The sequence below is a fragment of the Chionomys nivalis genome, chromosome 8 (assembly GCF_950005125.1).
Source record: "Chionomys nivalis chromosome 8, mChiNiv1.1, whole genome shotgun sequence".
Taxonomy (NCBI): Eukaryota; Metazoa; Chordata; class Mammalia; order Rodentia; family Cricetidae; genus Chionomys; species Chionomys nivalis.
The window spans coordinates 26,242,523-26,263,374 of record NC_080093.1 but is presented as its reverse complement, the minus strand read 5'-3'; the positions used below and the strand labels follow the sequence as shown (position 1 = coordinate 26,263,374).

The 20,852-nt window shown below is 38.6% G+C and overlaps 1 protein-coding gene across 1 annotated transcript in view; it reads left to right on the top strand.

Moving 5' to 3' along the window:
- Pten (phosphatase and tensin homolog) overlaps positions 1-20,852 on the top strand; it is a 71,615-nt gene that overhangs the window by 38,864 nt on the left and 11,899 nt on the right. The window contains exons 5-7 of the mRNA XM_057777593.1: positions 5,612-5,655; positions 7,714-7,952; positions 17,391-17,532. Coding sequence (XP_057633576.1) covers positions 5,612-5,655; positions 7,714-7,952; positions 17,391-17,532 — 425 coding nt within the window. The remainder of the gene's footprint in view (positions 1-5,611; positions 5,656-7,713; positions 7,953-17,390; positions 17,533-20,852) is intronic.

Below are 20,852 nucleotides of genomic sequence, written 5' to 3'. Positions count from 1 at the left end.
AAAAAGAAAAAAACATTAAACATTTTTGTCTTTGAACACCTTTCTTATTTTCCCCAAATACTGAGCATTTTTTAATTTTAAAAGTTGTATAAGTTATCATTTCTCCATATGCCTTTTGACTTTTATATTTATAATTTATTTATACAGCAGGGGAATTTTATGCAATGTTAAATACCTATTAGCAATTTTTATTTTCTATAGACTTTATCAAGTATAAGCGCAAGTATTCTCCGCTTCCAGTGGGCATTTGATTTGGGGGGGAGGTCTGTTGAGACAAGGTTTTTCTATGTAGTCTTGATTGTCCTGGAACTTGCTCTGTAGACCAGGCTGGCTTCGAATTCACAGAGATTTGCCTGCCTCTGTCTCCCCAGTGCTGGAATTGAAGTGTGTTACCACCATTGTCTGGCAGGCATTTGAATTTTTATCCAGAGGATTTTTTGTGTGCCTTGTTAGATTGCTGGATGTTGTTTTTTTTTTTCTTTCAATCTTTAATAATATTTTTATTTTGATAAGAGTTAGAAGTATTCATGTGCAGTAGTCAATATTGTTTCTCATAGTTTTTGTTGACTTCAGATTCAGAAAGGTGGAGCCCTTTAGTTAGGGGCATCCCTTTAGTCATGATAAAATATATAGCTATAGTGCTCAGAAGGATACTTCCAGTCCTCAAGTGGCATACAGTTAATGTGAAAGTTAAGCTGAGTATTATAGGACTGAGCAGTGGAAGAACTGTAGACATAGGAACTGGGCCCCATAGGAAGGTTTTGTAAAGGGCGGGATGTTTAAGCTGTGATTACTTCTGATTCCTTCTTTGTTCTCCTCCTCCCTGTTACACACCTGGTTTGGAGTAGACAAGCTAACACCAGGAGTTTGCTTTCTTTTAATTTTAGGGCTGCAGTTATATGTGCTATATCTTTCATTGCATATACATACATTTGAAGATCTTGAAATATTTCCATTAGGCTTTTCTGCTAATCAGAATCCGTAGGGGTTATCTATTAGGCTGAGGAGTGTGGAGCATGGCAAGTTAGGAGATTAATAGCAAAGTGGTCTTTGAGATATGGAGATAAATTGTTTTTGGCAGGTGGTGGTTTTTGCTGGCTTAGGTGGGGTTATAATAATAAAAGGTGCATAGGACAAGCCACAAAACTGTGTGTTGAACAGCTGCATTGGGAAGCTGACTAAAAAAAGGACAAGAACTGTTGAAAGCTGGAATTCATTAAATGAATCATTTCGGACTCACACTGTCAGGATTGGAGATTTAGAGTCCCAAAAGGGAAGTAGAAAGACACTAGAAGACACATTTTGCCTGTGTTGAAATTTTATGCCTGTTTAACATATCCAAAGAACAGGGAGGAAATTCTTTTCATTCCCGTGTATAGTGGCTTCCTGCTTCTAGAATTTAGGGATTAGGTTTATGCTATCTCCTTTGTTCTGTTTTAGAATAGTTAAAGGTGGCCTTGGGTCAGAGCCTAGAAACTGACTCCCTGTTTCTAAGCATTTGATTTGCAATTTAAGGAACTATCTCTTTTTTTAGGTGAGAATAACCTTTAGTGCATATTAACTTACTCCCATGTCACCTGTACGGAGGCTTTCAGAATGGCAAAGGAACTGAAAGATCGTTTAGTAGAACCTTCTTACCTTACAGATAGTGAATCAGGCCTAGGGAAGTTAAGTGAATTGGCCAAAGACTCATAGTTTTACATCCGGTAACAGGTTATCCACGCCTGCTTGTCAGGTCTTTGTTTTTCTTCTCCATATTTTATCACTTCAAAAATTTCAACATCTATGAAATTGAGTGTTTTAATTTCCTTCCTTCCTTCCTTCCTTCCTTCCTTCCTTCCTTCCTTCCTTCCTTCCTTCCTTCCTTCCTTCCTTCCTTCCTCCCTCCCTCCCTCCCTCCCTCCCTCCCTCCCTCCCTCCCTCCCTCCCTCCCTCCCTCCCTCCTTCCCTTTTTTTCTGAGACAAGCTTTCTCTGTAGCCTTGACTGTCCTGGAACTCACTCTGTAGAGCAGAGCTCAAACTCACAGAGAACTGCCTGCCTCAGCCTCCTGAGTGCTAGGATTAAAGGTGCACACCACCATTGCCAGGCTGTTTTAATTTCTAGGACTTCCTTTCCCCTGCTTTCTATGTGTCTGGTTTTAGGTAACTGAGACTAGCAGTTTTACTTCTTTTTGTCTTAGGATAGCAATTACATGTGGTATGTATTTTTTCTTGGAATATTTGAAAATCTTATTTTTCATTGGACATACCCATAATTAGTAGTTTATGAAACCTTTTATGACAGCTGTTGTGTATGGACAAAGAACTCCTACTAGAAGCTTTCTGATAATCACTTGTTTATATTTGAGTTTCCTTGGATATTCATTAACTATTTTAAGAAAGGGTAACACTCGTTAGTCTTTTTTTTTTTTTTGGAATGATGTTTCATTTTTTGTTTCTCCATGTTCAGAGAATATACAATTTTAAGTTTTATTTTCATAAATATTTGACATAGTTCTTGGCAAATATTTAGGTTTGTTATTTATCTGTTAAGATTTTCTTTGTGGCCGGGCGGTGGTGGCGCACGCCTTTAATCCCAGCACTCGGGAGGCAGAGGCAGGCGGATCTCTGTGAGTTCGAGACCAGCCTGGTCTACAAGAGCTAGTTCCAGGACAGGCTCCAAAACCACAGAGAAACCCTGTCTCGAAAAACCAAAAAAAAAAAAAAAAAAAGATTTTCTTTATGTTGGGTGTTGGTGATGCACTCTTTTAATCCCAGCACTCAGGGAAGCAGAGACAGGTGGATCTCTGTGAGTTCCAGACCAGCCTGTTCTACAGCGTGAGCTCCGGAACAGCTAGAGTTGTTATACAGAGAAACCCTGCCTCGAAAAATGAAACAAACAAACAAAAATTTCCTTTGTAAAGTAGAGCAATAGCTTTATTGTAAAGAGTAAAGAAGAGAGCTTCCTACCGACGGAGTCTTAGTTCTCTGCAAACTTCTCTTTAATCATGCTCCTTCCTCTACGGTCTGTATCCACCTTTTAAAACCTTTCTCTTTCATTGCTTCCTCATTTCTTTTCCTATAAGCCAATTTAAGGTAAGGACAAAGATGTCATTTGAGTTTTAATTATAAAGAATTTTAAATTTCAGTTATTTGCTATCTTTCATTTTAGTATGTTGAGTGACTTACTGTTAACATGCCATAAGAAATTAAAAAAAACTCCTATGTGAATTTTGGCTATATAGCAGAGATTTTAAATAAGACGGAAGTCTTCTTTCCTTGTCGACTCTTCTGTTGAGCACTGTTCCATGTGCGGCCTCAGCATGTAGTGCGGCCGACCATGCTCGCCCTCTCAGAGCTGTATGCTTTTTCTTCTTTGTATGCTTTTTTCATCTGTATGTGGGGGATATAAACTGTCACATGATTGTGAGGATGAGAACACAAATGTTATTGTAAGGTGTGTACATTTCATAGACATTGAGTTGTCTTGGCTTTATTTTCGCTTCCATATCATCATCTTAACTGATCCATCAGAACCATTTGTGATGGTAATCTTAAGCAATTCCCACTAAACCAGGCTTTTGAGAGTATTTGCGCTCTCTTTCTCTGGGGCACTCTTTTCTTTGTTGGGGTGTAGCCCTCTTTGCACCTGATAGACACGTGCTATCCCAGACCCTAAACCAGCCATTTGGAAGTCCTGAACAAGCATGGGAGATTGAGACAACTAAGTGTCTCCAGGATTCATGTCTATGCTCCACTGTGGGTTCTTTACCACTGTGTCTCTCAGAAGAGCAGATCCTGGCTGCCCTGCGTGGAATTCCAACACTTGGGAGGTAGTGGGAAGAGGGGTTCAAAGCCAGCCTTGGGTATATAAGATTCTGACTCAGAAAAAACAAATGAGAGGGAAAGGAAAATGTAAATGCTCTCTTTTGTGTGTCAGTTCTCTTCTTCCTGTCTTATTTTTATATAAGCAAACACAAGATTATTTAGCATGGATGCATAATTAAATAATACACTAAAAGGAAAAAGCTTGTTTTGTGTGATAATACAAAAGTTGATTTGCCTCAGTCTGACCAGTTATAAATCCAATGGGCTGTAGTTCATGTATGAGTTGTTCAGTTTTCATGTGAATTGGTTTTGAGACTTTAAAGTTGAGGAGTTGTGTAGATTCCAGATGCATACTGCAGGTCCACACACAGCTGCTTATTTGGAAGTCTTGGATCAGCTACATTTCAATATGTAGAAATTTTCAGCTTTCAAAAAAAAAATGATAGAGGAGCATATCCTTTTGTTACCCAAGTAACCATGTGGTGGATTGGCTAGGACTCGGCGTGAATCTGGCCCCGTTATTGTGTGTTATTGAGCAGCCTCAGATTGTTCTCTTAAAACTGAGATTACATACTTAAAACTTCGGGATTTGGGTTTCTGGGCTAAGGAGTAATGGAACGTTATTTGTTTTAAAATGCTAACTTTTGTTTTCAGTAATTTCCTTTCTTGGTTTTTTGAGCCCCGCCCGGCCTAGAACTCCCTGAATAGCAGACTGATCTTAACGAGGCAATCTTCCTGTCACAGTTTACCAAGTGCTGGGATTACAGCCCGTGCCAACACGCCTAGCTTTTAGTGATTCTTTAATGTCTGATTTGTTGGTAGTTGGAGTCACCAGGATGCTGCTGACCCCACTAAAATGTGGGGTGCCCCCTTGAGCCAATTAATCTTTATTTCATAGTTTGTTAATTTAAAGCGAGCCAGTTGCATAATAACAGCCGCTAGTGTTATTGTGAAGATATAATGGTGCCAGCTTTTGCTATTCTGTTTCGGTTTGTTTTACTTAGTTACTTTATTATGATCTGATACTAAAATTTGTACACTGTGACATTTGTATATAAAAGGATAAAGGTTTGGCTTATAATTTTTAGTAAACATTATGTTAAGTAAATTAATTAGTATCAGTCCATTGTCTTTTACATTTTCTTCTTTTGTTTTCACTGTCTCTGGCATGTCTGTTTTAAATAATGGTTTAAGATTGTATATGATCATCTGCAGGTAAAAATAATATTAAAAGTAGCGATTCCCAGGTATTTGTGAAATAAACACTTTTTAAAGGCATGTACAGGGGCTGGAGAGATAGCTCAGAGGTGAAGAGCACTGCCTGCTCTTCCAAAGGTCCTGAGTTCAATCCCCGGCAACCACATGGTGGCTCACAACCATCTGTAATGAGGTCTGGTGCCCTCTTCTGGACTGCAGACATACACACGGACAGAATATTGTATACATAATAAATAAATAAATAATTAATTAAAAAAAGGCATGTACAGTCTTCATCCAAGAAATGTACAGGGCCAGTGCAGTTGAATTCCTAGTGCTGTGTGTTGATGTCACAAACTGTATGAACAAATACACGCACTCTAATAGCATGTATGCATTTAACCTTTTTGTTAAGCTTTGGTTTTCTTAATTATCAAATAATAATAATGGTGCTTACTTCAGCATTCTTGAAATTAACTGAAATAGTGAACATAAAAACACTTAGCCCAATGCCTGGCATAGTATAAAGGTGAATAAATGTTGGGATAATTATTCTTCCTTCAAAATGTGAAAGGTAACTTTACGCCACATTTAAACTTTCTTGTAGATGTGCTGAAAGACATTATGACACCGCCAAATTTAACTGCAGAGGTATGTATAAATGTAACCATAGTGTATTGTGTAACTTAAGACCAATAGACTATCCTTTACTGCCTCGTTGATAGTTATCGGATTATTGAGATAAAAATCTTAAGAATGGCCTTTGCTTTAAAAAGTGAATTTAATTTCAGAGTTGTTTTTTAGGTCATATAAATCTACCAAAATTGTCAAGAAAGCTAAATCAAAGAGTAGATTGAGAATCAGGGGAGATCACTAGGCTAAACTAAGATAAGGAGGAACTTATTGACTCTTTGGGGCAGTTGGTGCCCCAAAACAATTACAGGAAGACAGCAGAACTGTTTTAAGTTTTCTATATAGAAAAATGACATAAAAGAGGAAAGGCTAGAGCAGCTTGGTCCATTCTGTCCGAGAGCCTGCAGAGACTGCCATGGACACTATAAAAGATGGATTGATGTTTGTCATCCAGCATGCACGTTAACCATGGTCTGAGAACTGTGAAGCATGAAGGACTGAGTAAGAACAATTTACTAGGAATGTTTCTTTTGTAGGATAGATGTAAGCTACTGCTTTTTAGGAAGCATACCACAGTTGAACTTTACTTAATTTTAAATGTACATTTTAACAGACTCTCTTGAGTGGTCTTGTGTGCCACTGGGGAAATGAGATGGGGGGCACAGTTAGACAGATGATTGAGTGAAAGCTAGCCTGCTACCTATGTAACTGCGTGCCCTCATGTACCAGAGAGCTCTCCTTTCACAGAGGGGATCAGATGGATAGTTCTTATCCCACTTTATGATGGCTCAGTTGAGATATATCGTAATTTTTGCATATTAGATAATATAGCAGATAACTAGAACAATATCCATCAGGATTATTATTTTATTTTTTAAATTTTAAGGCAATGTCTCAGTGTCCCAGAGTGGCCTTGAACTCCTTTGTGTAGCTGAGGTGACTTCAGACTTCTGAATCCCTGGTCCTCCTGATTTCACCTTCTAAGTTTTGGGATTACAGATGTTCACCTCATCATCAGCTATGTGTTTATGCAGAGCAGGGATTAAGCAAGCACTTGGCAAACTGAGTTACATCCCTAGAGTTCTCGTTAGAATTTAAGAATTTCTATAGACAGAGAACCCCCCGTCTCGAAAAACCAAAAAAAAAAAAAAAAAAGAAAAAAAGAATCTCTGTAGAGAAGCATTAAGACATACCCTAGTGAGATAAAAGTGAAGAGGGCTAGAGCCGGAGCCTTGTTTCTAGACAAAAGCACCACCCCCACAAAGCTCAACTCTGCCTATCTGAAGATAGCTTTGATTCTTAATTCATGTGAAAATAATCTGAAACTTAATTTGGTAAACTTTACTACAATTTTATGCTTTTTATGAGTCATTAATTTCAGGGGATATATATGTGCACATATATGCTTTTCAAGCTGTAGATATACAATTACAATATTTGTGAGACTATTTTAAAAATAAGGCGCTTAGGCAGCCAGAGGCAAGTGGATCTCTATGAGTTCAAGGCCAGCCTGGTCTACAGAGTGAGTTCCTAGACAACCAGAACTACACACAGTGAAACCCTGCCTTGAAAAATCAATAATAATAATAATAATAATAATAATATATATATATTTTTGTATAATAGTATTTTTATTATTAGGTATCAGTCTTTTCCATAGTTGACTCTATTGATAATCTATACTTTCCTTAGAACACGTTTTGTGGTGATGCAGTAATGTCTGTTACTGCTCCTTCTGTTAGAAGTTACTCTTTGACAAGAGGCCTGGGTGACATCCATTTGCATTCAGCTGTACTGATATGCTGTGTCATGTTCCCTTCGTGTAGCAGATTTCTCCTCTGTGGAGCAAAGAGCACAACACTTGGGTTGTGAATGTTTCCTTGGCTAATGAGTACATTTAAGAATTAATAAGAGACTTTTATTAAAAAGCTAGGTTAATAAGCAGTAAGTTAAATTTTCCTTAAAGTTAGGCTTCTTTTAAGTAGCAGTAAGTTTATATATAACATTTTTAAAGTTAACCTACTTTGTAATGAAAAATTTAGGATATCTTACACTGAGGTTATCTTTTTGCAACAGTTGCACAGTATCCTTTTGAAGACCATAACCCACCACAGCTAGAACTTATCAAACCCTTCTGTGAAGATCTCGACCAGTGGCTAAGTGAAGATGACAATCATGTTGCAGCGATCCACTGCAAAGCTGGGAAGGGACGGACTGGTGTCATGATTTGTGCATATTTATTGCATCGGGGCAAATTTTTAAAGGCACAAGAGGCCCTAGATTTCTATGGGGAAGTAAGGACCAGAGACAAAAAGGTAAGCTGTATTACTTATTTTCCTTTTCCTCCATGTGGACCCAAGAATTTAGTGGGAAACGGGTTTTTTTTCCTCTTCCTTTATTGAGATGTAACTGAAAAATAAAAGTCTGATCTACTTAACAGTGCGCCCATGTGATGTTTTGAGAAATGTTACATTGTCATTACCACAGCTTTATCCACTTACTATATCCCTCACCCGCTGGCTTCACTGTACTGAGAGCAGTTGAGATCTGCTTGGCAACTGCTAAGCTCACAATGCTATATGCTGTTAACTCTTGCTGCTATGCTGTGCAGTCTAAGTGTCCAGCTCCTATTTTTTTTTTTTTTTTTTTTTTTGCTTTTTCGAGACAGGGTTTCTCTGTGGTTTTTTGGAGCCTGTCCTGGAACTAGCTCTTGTAGACCAGGCTGGTCTCGAACTCACAGAGATCCGCCTGCCTCTGCCTCCCAAGTCCAGCTCCTATTTTTAACTAATAGAAGTTATTCGTACATCTCACCCTTTAAGAGATGAGCTAATACCTATTTTTAAATCTTTTTGTTTTGTTGAGATAGGATCTTTCTATATAGTTGAGGCTGACCCTCTGAAGTGTAGCAATTATTGAAATATGCCAATGCTTCCAGTTTGTAATCAGTTCATTGAGTGTTTTTCCTCATGTTGCTGTTTTCTAATAATACTAGCAAACTTACCCACTAATTATAATGGAAATCTTTATAAGGCTTAATTAAATAAAAGGATATATTTATAAAAATTGTAATCTTGATATTTCAGAGGCATACATGAAAACAAGATGTATTTTGCTGATAACTTGGATGCCATTACCTAGTAAAGCATGATATTCAATTTCATAGTAAATAAAAACATTTTCTGGTATGAATATTTTAATATAGTTAACTAATCAAAGATTCATTGATTCAGAAAACTAAAGACTGTTGAAAATGAATGACATGTTTAGTAAGTAGTACAGTTTAAAGCAAAAGCAAATTCTTGTAATGCTTTTTTTAGAGGACCCATTTCTTTGGGAAGTAAGTTGAAAAGTGTTCGATACAAAGAATTTTTGTGCATTTCTTCTTCTCCAAAGAAAAGGCCTAAACTACTCCAGATAAATTGAAAAACTCAGGATAGCAGTGACTATGGCCCAACACAAGATCATAAACTTACAAAAGGTTGGATTGTTTGCAATCTTTTGTAATCCAATTGCATGGTTCTGGAGTGTGGACTTTGTAATGACACCATCATTTTGCAATGTCAAAGAGTTGTACATGGCTGCTCTAGGAAGTAAGACAACTTTGAAAATTGATTCTAGTATTAAACTTGTTCTTTTGCCGCTCTCCCTTCTGTCTCCCTCTCATCCTCCTTCCTCTATCCACCCCCCCTTCTTTATTTTTCTTTTAAGCCCTAATTTTATCTAGCTCAGTTTTGGATCATAAATAGAGGTCATCCTTGTTATGCTCCTGTTTCTTGACAAAGCATCTTGAGAATCTCTTGATTGAAAGTCTTGGCTCTCATGAATTTGGGTCTTTCACAGAAGTAGGCTTTCCATAACAAATCATGCATAGGATATAATTTAAAACGTGTGTTTATTAGTAGGAAAATTTTTTGTAACAGTAGACAAGGCTCTTTTAGGATTAATGTGATCTTGTTGCCCAGTGCAGCAGTGAGCATAGATACCATGGCAGAGATCATTTACCTTTCCTGGTGCAGGAGAACCAGAGGTGGTGTAGGTAAAGCGTTCCAACGGTAGTATATGGAGGTTTCTTCCTCAAGAGCAGATCTTTCTTAGCCAATTTTAATTGACTTTTTTTTTTAAACATTGAAATTTTTTTCAATACAGTTTTTTGAGATTATAATAAAATTATGAGTGTGGTGTGTGTGTGTGTGTGTGTGTGTGTGTGTGTGTGTGTAAATACCATCAGCTGATATATGTTTTCAGTGCTGACCATTGAATTGGTATTGGATAACCAATTGTACTCTTTCTTCCCAGCTCAGCATTTCTTAGTTGCCAGTAGATCTTTGTCTAGGGTTGAGACCTAGTGAGCTTTCCCCCTTCCACACTAACATCTATTGTCCTCCTTGTTCAACTCATGTTTGGGAAGTCATGTTGATTAGACTTTATGTGTGTAACTCAGCCAAGTCCCTGGTCCTCCGACTCTTAGTCTTTCTAACCCCTCGTCTGCAGTGATCCCCAAGCCTTAGGTAGAGGAGTTGTGTTATGGATATCTCAGTTGGGCCTGGAAACTGTATTTTGATCTCTTGTGGTTTTCTGTAATGGTCTCCTGTTGCAAAGAGAAATTACCTTGATGAGGGGTGAGGACTATACTTATCTCTTGGTATAAAAATAAATATTTAGAATGTAGTTAGGGATTATGCTTATTTAGTAAATTAGTGGTTTAAGTTCTTTTCCAAGATCCATGGCTTCCCTGACCCCAGGTAGTTGGGCTAGGGTTTTTGTTTCTTTTTTTCTTTCTTTCTGTTTTTTGGGACAGGGTTTCTCTTTGTAGCCCTGGCTGTCCTGGAAATTGATCTGTAGATCAGGCTTGCTTCAGAGACCCACCTGCCTCTGCATTCCAAGTGCTGGGACTAAAGTGTGTACCACCACCGCCTATCAGTTGACTAGGTTTTTAGTACCAGACAAAGTTTCTTTTTCTTAAAGAGGATCTTTAAAAATTATTTATATATTTTGGTGGTGGGGCCTGGGAGACAGAGGGAAGCAAGGCTATGTCACCATTTTCAAAACCTTTTCCTGACCTTTTCAAATAGGGCCCTATAATATTTGTTGATTATTTATTCATTTTTATAATGTATATGCATTTTATGGCCTGTCTCATAGTTTTAGAGAAAAATGTTATTTTTGGAGAAGTAGATGAGATTATTTGATTAAGGTCCTGTGACTGTATTAACCTCTCCTGCCATTAAGAGCCTCAGATATTTGGCTTTACTTTTTTTTCCTTTTTTTTCTCTCCACTTGTTCTTCTGTGATGGTGAGAATGCCTTACAGATGGGCACACTGTAATCTGTATCTACTACTACTAATCTATATCCTCAGTCCTTGTTGAACTGTTTCTGAGATAGTTACCTGCTGCTTTCATCATGTTCAACTACATGACCTCCTCCCTCCCTCCCTCCCCTCCCCTCCCTCCCTCCCCTCCCTCCTTCCCTCCCTCCGGCCATTTCAATCAAAGTCTTTTCTCTTGGTATGGTCTAGGCTTTTCTAAGCTCTGTTGCCCATCCCGAGTCTTTCTCCCTTTATTTCTTCAGTATTGTCAGCAATCTGTTGAGGATGGTGAGATGTGAAAACCTCTTGGGAAAGTCTTCCTCATGTTCAAGGATAAAAGTAGAGTTCAGAGGCACTTGAACTTTCCTGTAAGTTTTCTGTTTCCAGTCCAGGTTAGGTGCAGGATGCAGGTTAGGTACAGGATGCAGGTTAGGTACAGGATGCAGGTTAGGTGCAGGATGCAGGTTAGGTGCAGGATGCAGGTTACGTGCAGGATGCAGGTTACGTGCAGGATGCAGGTTACGTGCAGGATGCAGGTTAGTTGCAGGATGCAGGTTAGGTGCAGGATGCAAGTTAGGTGCAGGGTTCAGGTTAGGTGCAGGATGCAGGTTAGGTACAAGATGCAGGTTAGGTGCAGGATGCAGGTTAGGTGCAGGATGCAGGTTAGGTGCAGGATGCAGGTTAGGTGCAGGGTTCAGGTTAGGTGCAGGATGCAGGTTAGGTACAGGATGCAGGTTAGGTGCAGGATGCAGCTTAGGTGCAGGATGCAGGTTAGATACAGGATCCAGGTTAGGTGCAGGATGCAGGTTAGGTACAGGGTTCAGGTTAGATACAGGATCCAGATTAGGTACAGGGTTCAGGTTTAGGTGCAGGAGGCCCAGGTCAGAAAGTGAGGTCATGTTAATCTGCCAGTGCAAAGACTATTTATTATAACCTGGTAACAATAGCTTGTTTGCCTCTAGAGAGGAAGAGAGGGTGTTTGTGGAAATGACAGGAAGTCTTGGGGAATGTGACAGAGTGGGGCCAGACTGCAAAGACAGTTGAGGAAGTATTTGTGAGAGTGAAATGTGAAGCCTCTACTGTCATTTAATAAAATGTGATACCTGTGTCCTTAGTAGAACTGCTCTGGGCAGCAGGCACTCTCCATTCTTTACCATGTCCCCCAAGTGAAGATAATAGACTAATGTAAATAGAAAATGCAAAGTGGTCCACATTGTTAGAGATGTGGCTGGTACATCTGATGTTTAGCTATTGTATTATAAGGAGATTCCTTAAGTAATTTAGCATCTTACTGTTACATCAGTAGGATTTACTGTGCTTAGCTGATGTATATGATTAATACACTGAGACAGTGTTTTGGATAAATTATACATGGATTTAAAAAAGCTTATACACATTTCTTACCTTTATTCGTTCATTTATTTAAAGACAGGAAAGAGTTTACGAACAGATGCTGTTGACCAGGCTGTGTTTTGCTAAATGGTTTTATTTGCATTTTAAGTTGCAGTAGTTTTAGAAAGCCACATGCAGATAAAAAGCCTTAAGATACCCCTACCTCAAAAATGCTTCTTTATAGAATATGTAAAGGCCCAGAAAAGTGAACTCTTGTGATCAGAATTATACGTACATGACATCATTTAGAGTACAAGCAAGTCCCTCGCCATGTTGTTTGTTGTTCAGTTTCTTTGTATAGTATCAAGTTTTCAAGTTCTGAACTGCAGAAGGAACTTTGAGCTGTTGAGGATGTTACCTCTTTCCAGGCTCTGCTGAAAGGTTCAGTAATGCTGATGGTGTTTGCAAGGCTCCTCAGTCTTATGTCTTTCTTTACAAACAAATGTGTTTAATAAGAACAGGGTGAAATGGTTTGTCTTGTAAATATAATGCTGAGCATTTCCTTACAGTTTTTGCAGTTAATTTTCTTAAAACTTTAAATGTAAAGAAAATGAAATCAAGAGATACTTGTTTTCTCTCATGTGAAGGACCTAGACTGGAGGTGTGCGTGTGTGCATACTGTCAAAGTAGAAAGGAGACCTTTGGGGGAAGAGGAGATTTCAAGGGAAAATGGGGAGGGGAAAGTCAGCTACATGACACAATGCAAAAGGAGCTTTCTGGGGGAGGGAGATGAATCAGTAGGAAGTGCACTGATTCCTGTGTGTGTGGAAGTGCCATAATGAGACACATTATTAACAACAAATAAATAGTAAAACAAGCTTTAAAGGCACCCTCATCTGCCTGGTGATCAGAGCGGCAGTGACATGATGGATGCTTGAGCTTGTTTTCATCACAAGAAAATAGATAAGGATGAGATAGCTGTTTATCTCAGAATTCTTCTTGAGAAGTGAGTACCTTATAATAAATATAATTGATTACTCTGAGTGATTTCATTCTAAAGCTTGTGACAGTACACACAATGGAATTTTGCTTAAAATGCCATAATAATACCTAGCATTTTGTATGCCAGCTAAGAATCCCCCCAGTCTCACATTTACCCACTTGTCATTTAGGTTGAGCCTATGGATTTACATTTGTGTGATTGTGATTGTAAATGACTGGAGGGGAACACTTTAAAAATCCATTTTGTAGTTTGTGTGGAGTTGATTTTACTTGAATGGCCTTTTTTTTTTTTTTTTTTTGCTGTATTTTCTTAACTTTAACTGTGAAGGCACCATAACAAGCTGAAGAAAACTATGCTCTGGTGAGGAATCTTTTTCTTCTTACTTTAAAGGAGGAGACATTTGGCATATTGTTTTGAAAAATTTGTGGACTTTGCATAGCTTCTCGAAATAATATGACTAGGTCTTGACATATAGACATGGTGCAGATTTAATATACAAGCTAATCATAAAATATAGCATTGTATTCTTAATGTCCAAACAATGCTTTAGGTTTTGAATGGCGCAGAGAAGTCCAGCAGTTGATACTTCCTATGAAGAGAAATGTCCCAAGGGTGACATCTCCCAAGAGAACAAAGACTCGTATCTTTTATTCAGTCAAACAAAACAAATATATTACTCCATTTCCCTGGAAATTATTTACTTGTATAGTTGATATTTTAATTAATTTATTTTTTGTTTTTGTTTTGTTTTGTTTGTTTGTCTTTCAAGACAAGGTTTCTCTGTGTAACAGTCCTGACTGTCCTGGAACTCACTTTGTAGACCAGGCTGGCCTCAAATTCAGAGACCATCGACCTGCCTCTGCCTCTGCCTCCCAAGTGCTAGGATTAAAGGCGTGTGCCATTACCGCCTGGTGATATTTTTCTTTATGAAAGTATGGCAAATTGTTCAAATGCAAAGCCACGAGGGCACCCACCCCACGCTGTGAGTCACCGCCTGGGGTTGTTCTCACTTGTTCTTTGCTGTTTGCCTCTGCACGTGAGTGTCAGAGCTGCGATACATAGTTTATATTGTGTAAACTGTGAAGAAAGAGGAAAACCTTAGGAATGCTGGTGAGTGTATATTTTAGAATGATTTCCCAAACTTCTGCATTAAAGACACTGTTGTCAACCTTAGAGTCACTGCTCTCCCCTGCCCTTGAATAATGGCAAGCAAAATAAGCTTTAATTTATTTTTTTCTTTGCTCCCAAATTAATTATTTGAAAGGTGTATGCAAGTGTGTGTGTGTGTGTGTGTGTGTGTGTGTGGTGAGCTCAGTGCCTCAGCTTGTCAAGTTTACTAAAATAATAATGATTACTTTCATGTCAAGGGATTTTATTATTTTCTCTGAGGTGAAGTTTTATAACATCAGTTTTTTTAAGTTTCATTTATTAAATTCCCCATATCATAACCTTATGAAATTTTCTTGCTTGCTCTTTTATTTCAAACCAAATAAGCTATGGTTACTGCCTTTATGCAAAAAATACAACAAATTCTTGTAATTGAATTTCCTGTGACATCAGTTGTCAAGGGGTAATGTGTTTTCCTTTGATATATACTATTTTAGCCTATCGTCCAGTCCATAGGTTCATAAAGTTGCGCAATTTCTATTTATTTAATTATTTATTTGGTTTTTCGAGATAGGGTTTCTCTGTAGCTTTGGCCGTTCTGGAACTAGCTCTTATAGACCAGACTGGCCTCAAACTCACAGAGATCCACCTGCATCTGCCTCCCGAGTGTGGGATTAAAGAAAGTTGTGCAATTTTATGCTTTCAAAGATTTAAGCAGTTCTTACTTCAAAGTACATCTGCAAAGATCAAGCTGTCCTAAGTCACAATCTCTCTTCATCATACTCAAAGTCAGATTTCCTAATTTTGAACCTTGTCTTCTCCCTGCTATACTAAGTTCTACTTAATTTTTTCCTTTTGTTTTTGATTCCTAAAATAGAAAATAACGCAAAAAAAAGGGGCGGGGGAGAAAAAGAAAAATCGCTGCTCTAAATGAGTGAGTTTTCCAGTTTCAGGTTAGAGAAATTAAGCTTAAATAGAAGGGGCTCTTTCTTTTTTTTTTTTTTTTTTTTTGGTTTTTCGAGACAAGGTTTCTCTGTGGTTTTGGAGCCTGTCCTGGAACTAGCTCTTGTAGACCAGGTTGGTCTCGAACTCACAGAGATCCGCCTGCTTCTGCCTCCCAAGTGCTGGGATTAAAGGCATGCACACCACCGTCCAGCGGGGCTGTTTCTTAATATAGCCTATAAGCTCAGATCTGGAGCTAAATGCTCAGCAGATATCCAGAATCTCTCTTTTCTCTTCCTTTTTCCTTCCTTGCTTATGTTTATTTCAGAAAGGCTTTTTTTTGTTTGTTTGTTTTTGTTTTGTTTTGTTTTTTTGTTTTTCGAGACAGGGTTTCTCTTTGGTTTTGGAGCCTGTCCTGGAACTAGCTCTTGTAGACCAGGCTGGTCTCGAACTCACAGAGATCCACCTGCCTCTGCCTCCCAAGTGCTGGGATTAAAGGCGTGCGCCACCACCGCCTGGCCACACACTTATTCTTATACGTACGTACATACATACATACATACATACATACATACATACATACATACATACATGGGTTCTGGGTCTTTCATGTTTGCAAGGACAGTACCTTATTGATTGAATCATCTCAGCCTGTATATTAGTGTGTGTTGCGGGCGGGGGTGTGGATTTTATGTATTTCTGCCTGGTCTGGAACTTACTAAGTAGTCCTAGTTTGAACTTCATAGTAATCCTTTCTCAGATTTTTCTGTGGTAGGATTACAGGTGTGGGGCACCATACCTGGTTAGGGTCCCCTTTTAAATATCTTATGACTTACATCTTTTAAATATTCACCTCATTTTTTTCTAAGCCATTTCATGCTTCCCTAATTTCTTTAAGGAATGGCTAGCATAGGCATGCCCTTTAGTGTAGGTGGAGTTTTTCATCTGGACTGCTGGCCAGCTCCCAAATAACCACACAGAGATTATAAATTATAATCTTAATTATAAATGCACGGCTGATAGCGTAGGCTTGTTACTAACTAGCTCCTTCTTACAACTTAAATCAACCCATTTCTATTAATTTGTGTACTGCCATGTGCCTCATGGTTTGTTACCTCATCTTCTACATGTCCTGCTTCCTCTGTGCATCTCCTAACAGCTCTGCCCTTCTTCCCAGCACCTTCTCTGCCCTGAAATTCCTGCCTAGCTATTCGATAGTCAGCTCTTTTATTTTTTTTTTTTTTTTTTTTTTTTTTAAAAATATTTATTTATTTATTTATTATGTATACAATATTCTGTCTGTATGCCTGAAGGCCAGAAGAGGGTGCCAGACCTCTTTACAGATGGTTGTGAGCCACCATGTGGTTGCTGAGAATTGAACTCAGGACCTTTGGAAGAACAGGCAATGCTCTTAACCGCTGAGCCATCTCTCCAGCCCCCGAGTCAGCTCTTTTATTAAATCAAATCAGAAGGTGCCTTGGCAAAGACACATCTTCACAGTGTACAAAAAGATAAGCCTTTAGTACCTCTGCCAACAGGTTGTTGCAGCTATTATTCAGCTGCGTGTTCTTTGTTAGGCTCCAAGGTCAGACTCATGTTCTGCTGCTTTTCTGCATAAAGGCAGTAAAGGCAGCACATTTCTCTCTAGTGTGCTGATTCTGATATGCTTTTGCTAAGAAAGTAGGTAAGCAGCTTTGTGAAGAATTATGTGCCTAATGAGTCCATCTTTGTGAGGAACCTTGGGTATAAAAAACATAGCTATAGTACAGAGGCCGTTGGCTGTTACTTTAGATATGCAGTGGCCTCTGTTTATTGGGTTCATAGATCAAAGCAGTATTTAATCTTTGAACAAATGAGTTGTTTAATCAGTGCATTTTTAAGAATGGCTGATATTTTCCTTTCTTTTGCTGTTGCTTTCATTGATTCTAATATTGAGTTAGAATGAGTGTAGTCACTTAGAGAAACTTTGGAATAATCCAGTTATCATAGCAATTTAGTGCAGTAACTTTACTGAAATTTTTCTTTTAAATTGACTTCCCTTTTTTCTTTTCTTGTCCACCAGGGAGTAACTATCCCCAGTCAGAGGCGCTATGTATACTATTACAGCTACCTGCTAAAGAACCACCTGGATTACAGACCAGTGGCGCTGCTGTTTCACAAGATGATGTTTGAAACTATTCCGATGTTCAGTGGCGGGACTTGCAGTAAGTGCTCCAAATTCTCGTGCTTCTGTTGTGCTGGAAATATCAAAATGTGTATGTAAAAAATTTAGAAATAAACATACCTGGTTAAAGCTTACTCAGGAGACTCTATTTCTGAAGTGTTGGAATTAATTAGTTCAAGTGGTTCAGCTCACTGGGCTAAGAAAGTTAAGAATGGTGAGTTTTAGTGTTCTTGAAGAGAGTTACATTTATGGGAGAAATGTTGTATATTGTAACTACCGACTACAATCTCCCTTCTGACCAAACAATTGAAGGACACTCTTGGAGGCCAGCGTGAAAGTTGCGGTGGGATCGCCGATTTACTGGTCTTGAGGCAGGAACCAAGCCCGTCTGAGGGAGACAAATGTTTACAGTCACGGTGATGGAAGAGAGAAGCCACTGCAGCAACCTCCTTACAAAGAGGAAGGGTGTGTGAGTCAGAAAACCTGGGTTTAGCTCTTGGTTCCAGCCCTCGGCCAGTGAACTGGCCATGTCATCTGCCTTGCTGAATTTGCTTGTTAGTAAAAGGAAGAGATCCTGGATTCTGACCATCCCTTGATAAGTACTGTCATGACATTGCTATCTCCTGTGATTCCTCTTTTACCTTAGCAGCTCTCTGCCTACCTTGGATCAACCCACCGCGATCATTTTGATCTTGTTCTCTTTGCCTGTTGTTCATGACTAGAGTTCTTAGCAACATAACTCTAGGATTAGGAATCCCAATACCTGGACCCATGGCAGTTGTTTAATGAAGGAGAATGTGTGGGTGGGATGTATATGGAAACTAAATGGAGGAATTTTATGCAGCCCCAGAAGACCAGGCTGCTGCACCATCTCTTGTTCTGTAACAGTGTTTTGACACTGAATGTCTTTAAGTGTCACCTGGGAGTAGTCAGTCATATTTTATACTATTTGTATTTACAACGTAATGCCATAGTTTCAGATAGATGTCACTTATTAGAATTCCTTATTTTATGGATGCTTTACAATTTGTTAGTGATTTTAGTTTTTAGCTTTAAGCTAATTTATTTAGGTAAATTAATTTGTTCTCTCTAAAATAATTTATATGGAGAAAATTAATTTCTAGAAGTCATCTATCTTTGTCTGGTGGGTCTCATTACCATGTGTGTGACAACTTTATCAGAGGTTCCAGATTTATTAATATAGCTTGTTGGAAAGTGCTAAGGAACGTCACTGATCATATCAGTATAATTTAAAAAACCTGTGTACAAGGCACAGTGGACTTTTGAACGTGATTGACCTAGGAACATTACCAGATTCATAGAAAAAAGGAGAAAGGTTAAAACTTAATGCTCTTCCTATGGTTTATGTATCAGTATAAGAACCAAATGAGCGATGCGGAGGTAATTTTAGGAGCAGGCAGTGGTGGTGCACACCTTTAATTCCAGGACGCAGGAGACAGAGGCAGGTGGATTTCTGTGAGTTCAAGGCCAGCCTGGTCTACAGAGTAACAGAGCAAGTTCCAGGACAGGCTCCATGACTGGGAACAGGCTGGGAAACCCTGTCTCAAAAAAGAAAAAAAAGTGTTATTAGACTCCTGAATCTTACTGAAGTAAGTTCTACTTTGCCTCTTTGCCTGTGTGTGATTAAACACTGTTTTGTTATCTTCTGGTTTCACAATATTGTTTTTGTGAAACACAATACCTCTCTAGACTTAAAATTATTGACTACTTAATTTCTTTAAAATTTTCTAGTTACCTATTTATGTGCTGGGATTTAATACTGTATATTGAAGTTATATTAAAGTACTGTTCATGGCGGTGTCTATAAATTATAAATGCTATGTTCATAAAAGGTTTTGGAAACTGTTAATTTCATGGGAAAGGTCTGCCAATTGGAAAGCATGTACAGCTCAGATTGGCGTTAAGTCTGAAGGAAATGTTGCAGGCATTGGGAAGTAGGTTGACCTGAAGCACAGCAGACAGCAGGAAACGAGCTGGACAAGAAGCGAAGGTGTGACTGTTACAGGATCTTGAGTGTTGATGTCATGGTGATTTTTAGGGACTATAGCCATGTTTTAAGGACAGTCGTATTTTCTATAGAATGTTGTGCTAGTGGCTGGGGGAGTAAAACCAGCTGTGCAACTTGCCAGATGTTTCTAGAGCAATGAAATGGGCTTTGTTTGGTTTTTCTTTGGCTGTGTGTATCCAGAGATTTTTGTTAAAGTTTTTGATCTTGCTCAGGTGGATGATTCACAGAAAGATGAAAGGGACATTTGAAATTTGGAGCCATAAATATTATCACTTTGGCTTTAAAGTTGTTTTAAATCTAATGAAAACAAATTCTTCATGGGAAGATGTGCAGGCTGGAGGTTTGTCTTGGGTGCAGTACTTGACTAGGACTGGAAAGCACAAGGCTGTGCGGAAGATGCTCAGTGTTTAGATCATTGGTGGATATGAGCATAGATTCAAGTCTAGGTGAGAGATTATATTTGTTTGGGAGAAACATCAGGAACAAGATAGTAATTTAGCCTTTTGGTTGAGTATGTTGTTAATGTAGGAAAGGGTAAAGACTGAGAAAGGGGAGGAGCAAGGTTCAAGAAAAAGAGACAGTGTTGTGAAACAGATAAAACTAGTAATGAAAACTAAAGTATCTTCTGCAGTTGCCAGGAGCTGGCAGCATTTTTCTTTCTTGATTATTGTCTTGGTGTTTCTAAGTGAAGGAAGGTTTTAGTGTATGGGTTATAAATATTAATAAGGAAGATCAGTATACTTTTCTGTTGGGATACACTCTCCCCAGGAAAGTGTACTTTTCATCTTTGTTTACTGGGTCTAGATCTTGTCATTTCTTTAGAACATAATTAACATATCAAACGTTGTGTTTCAAATGTGTAGGTTAGAAGTCAGAAGAACTTTAATAGTATTAGAGTTTTGTTGTTAGGACTTCATCCCAATGTGTAACTCATATTATACCAGAGATTTTTTTTTCTTAGTGGCTTTAGGAAATGCTTTATTTATTCATTTCTTTAAAAACTTTATACTGTTTTATTGTACATGACAGCTAAGGACACTCTCCTTAGTCAGTGTTCTACTTCTGTGAAAAGACACCATGACCATGGCAAGTCTTAAAGCATTTAATTGGGGCTTGCCTACAGTTTTAGAGGTTTAGTCCATTACCAGCATGGCAGTATTCAGGCAGACATGGTGCTGGAGAAATAGCTGAGGGTTCTACATATGGATCTGCAGGCAGTAGGAAGAGCAGAGACACTAGGCTTGGGTTGAGCTTTTGAAAGCCAAAGCTTCTCCCCAGTGACATACTTTCTCCAACAAGGGCACACCTACTTCAAGGCCACACCTCCTAAT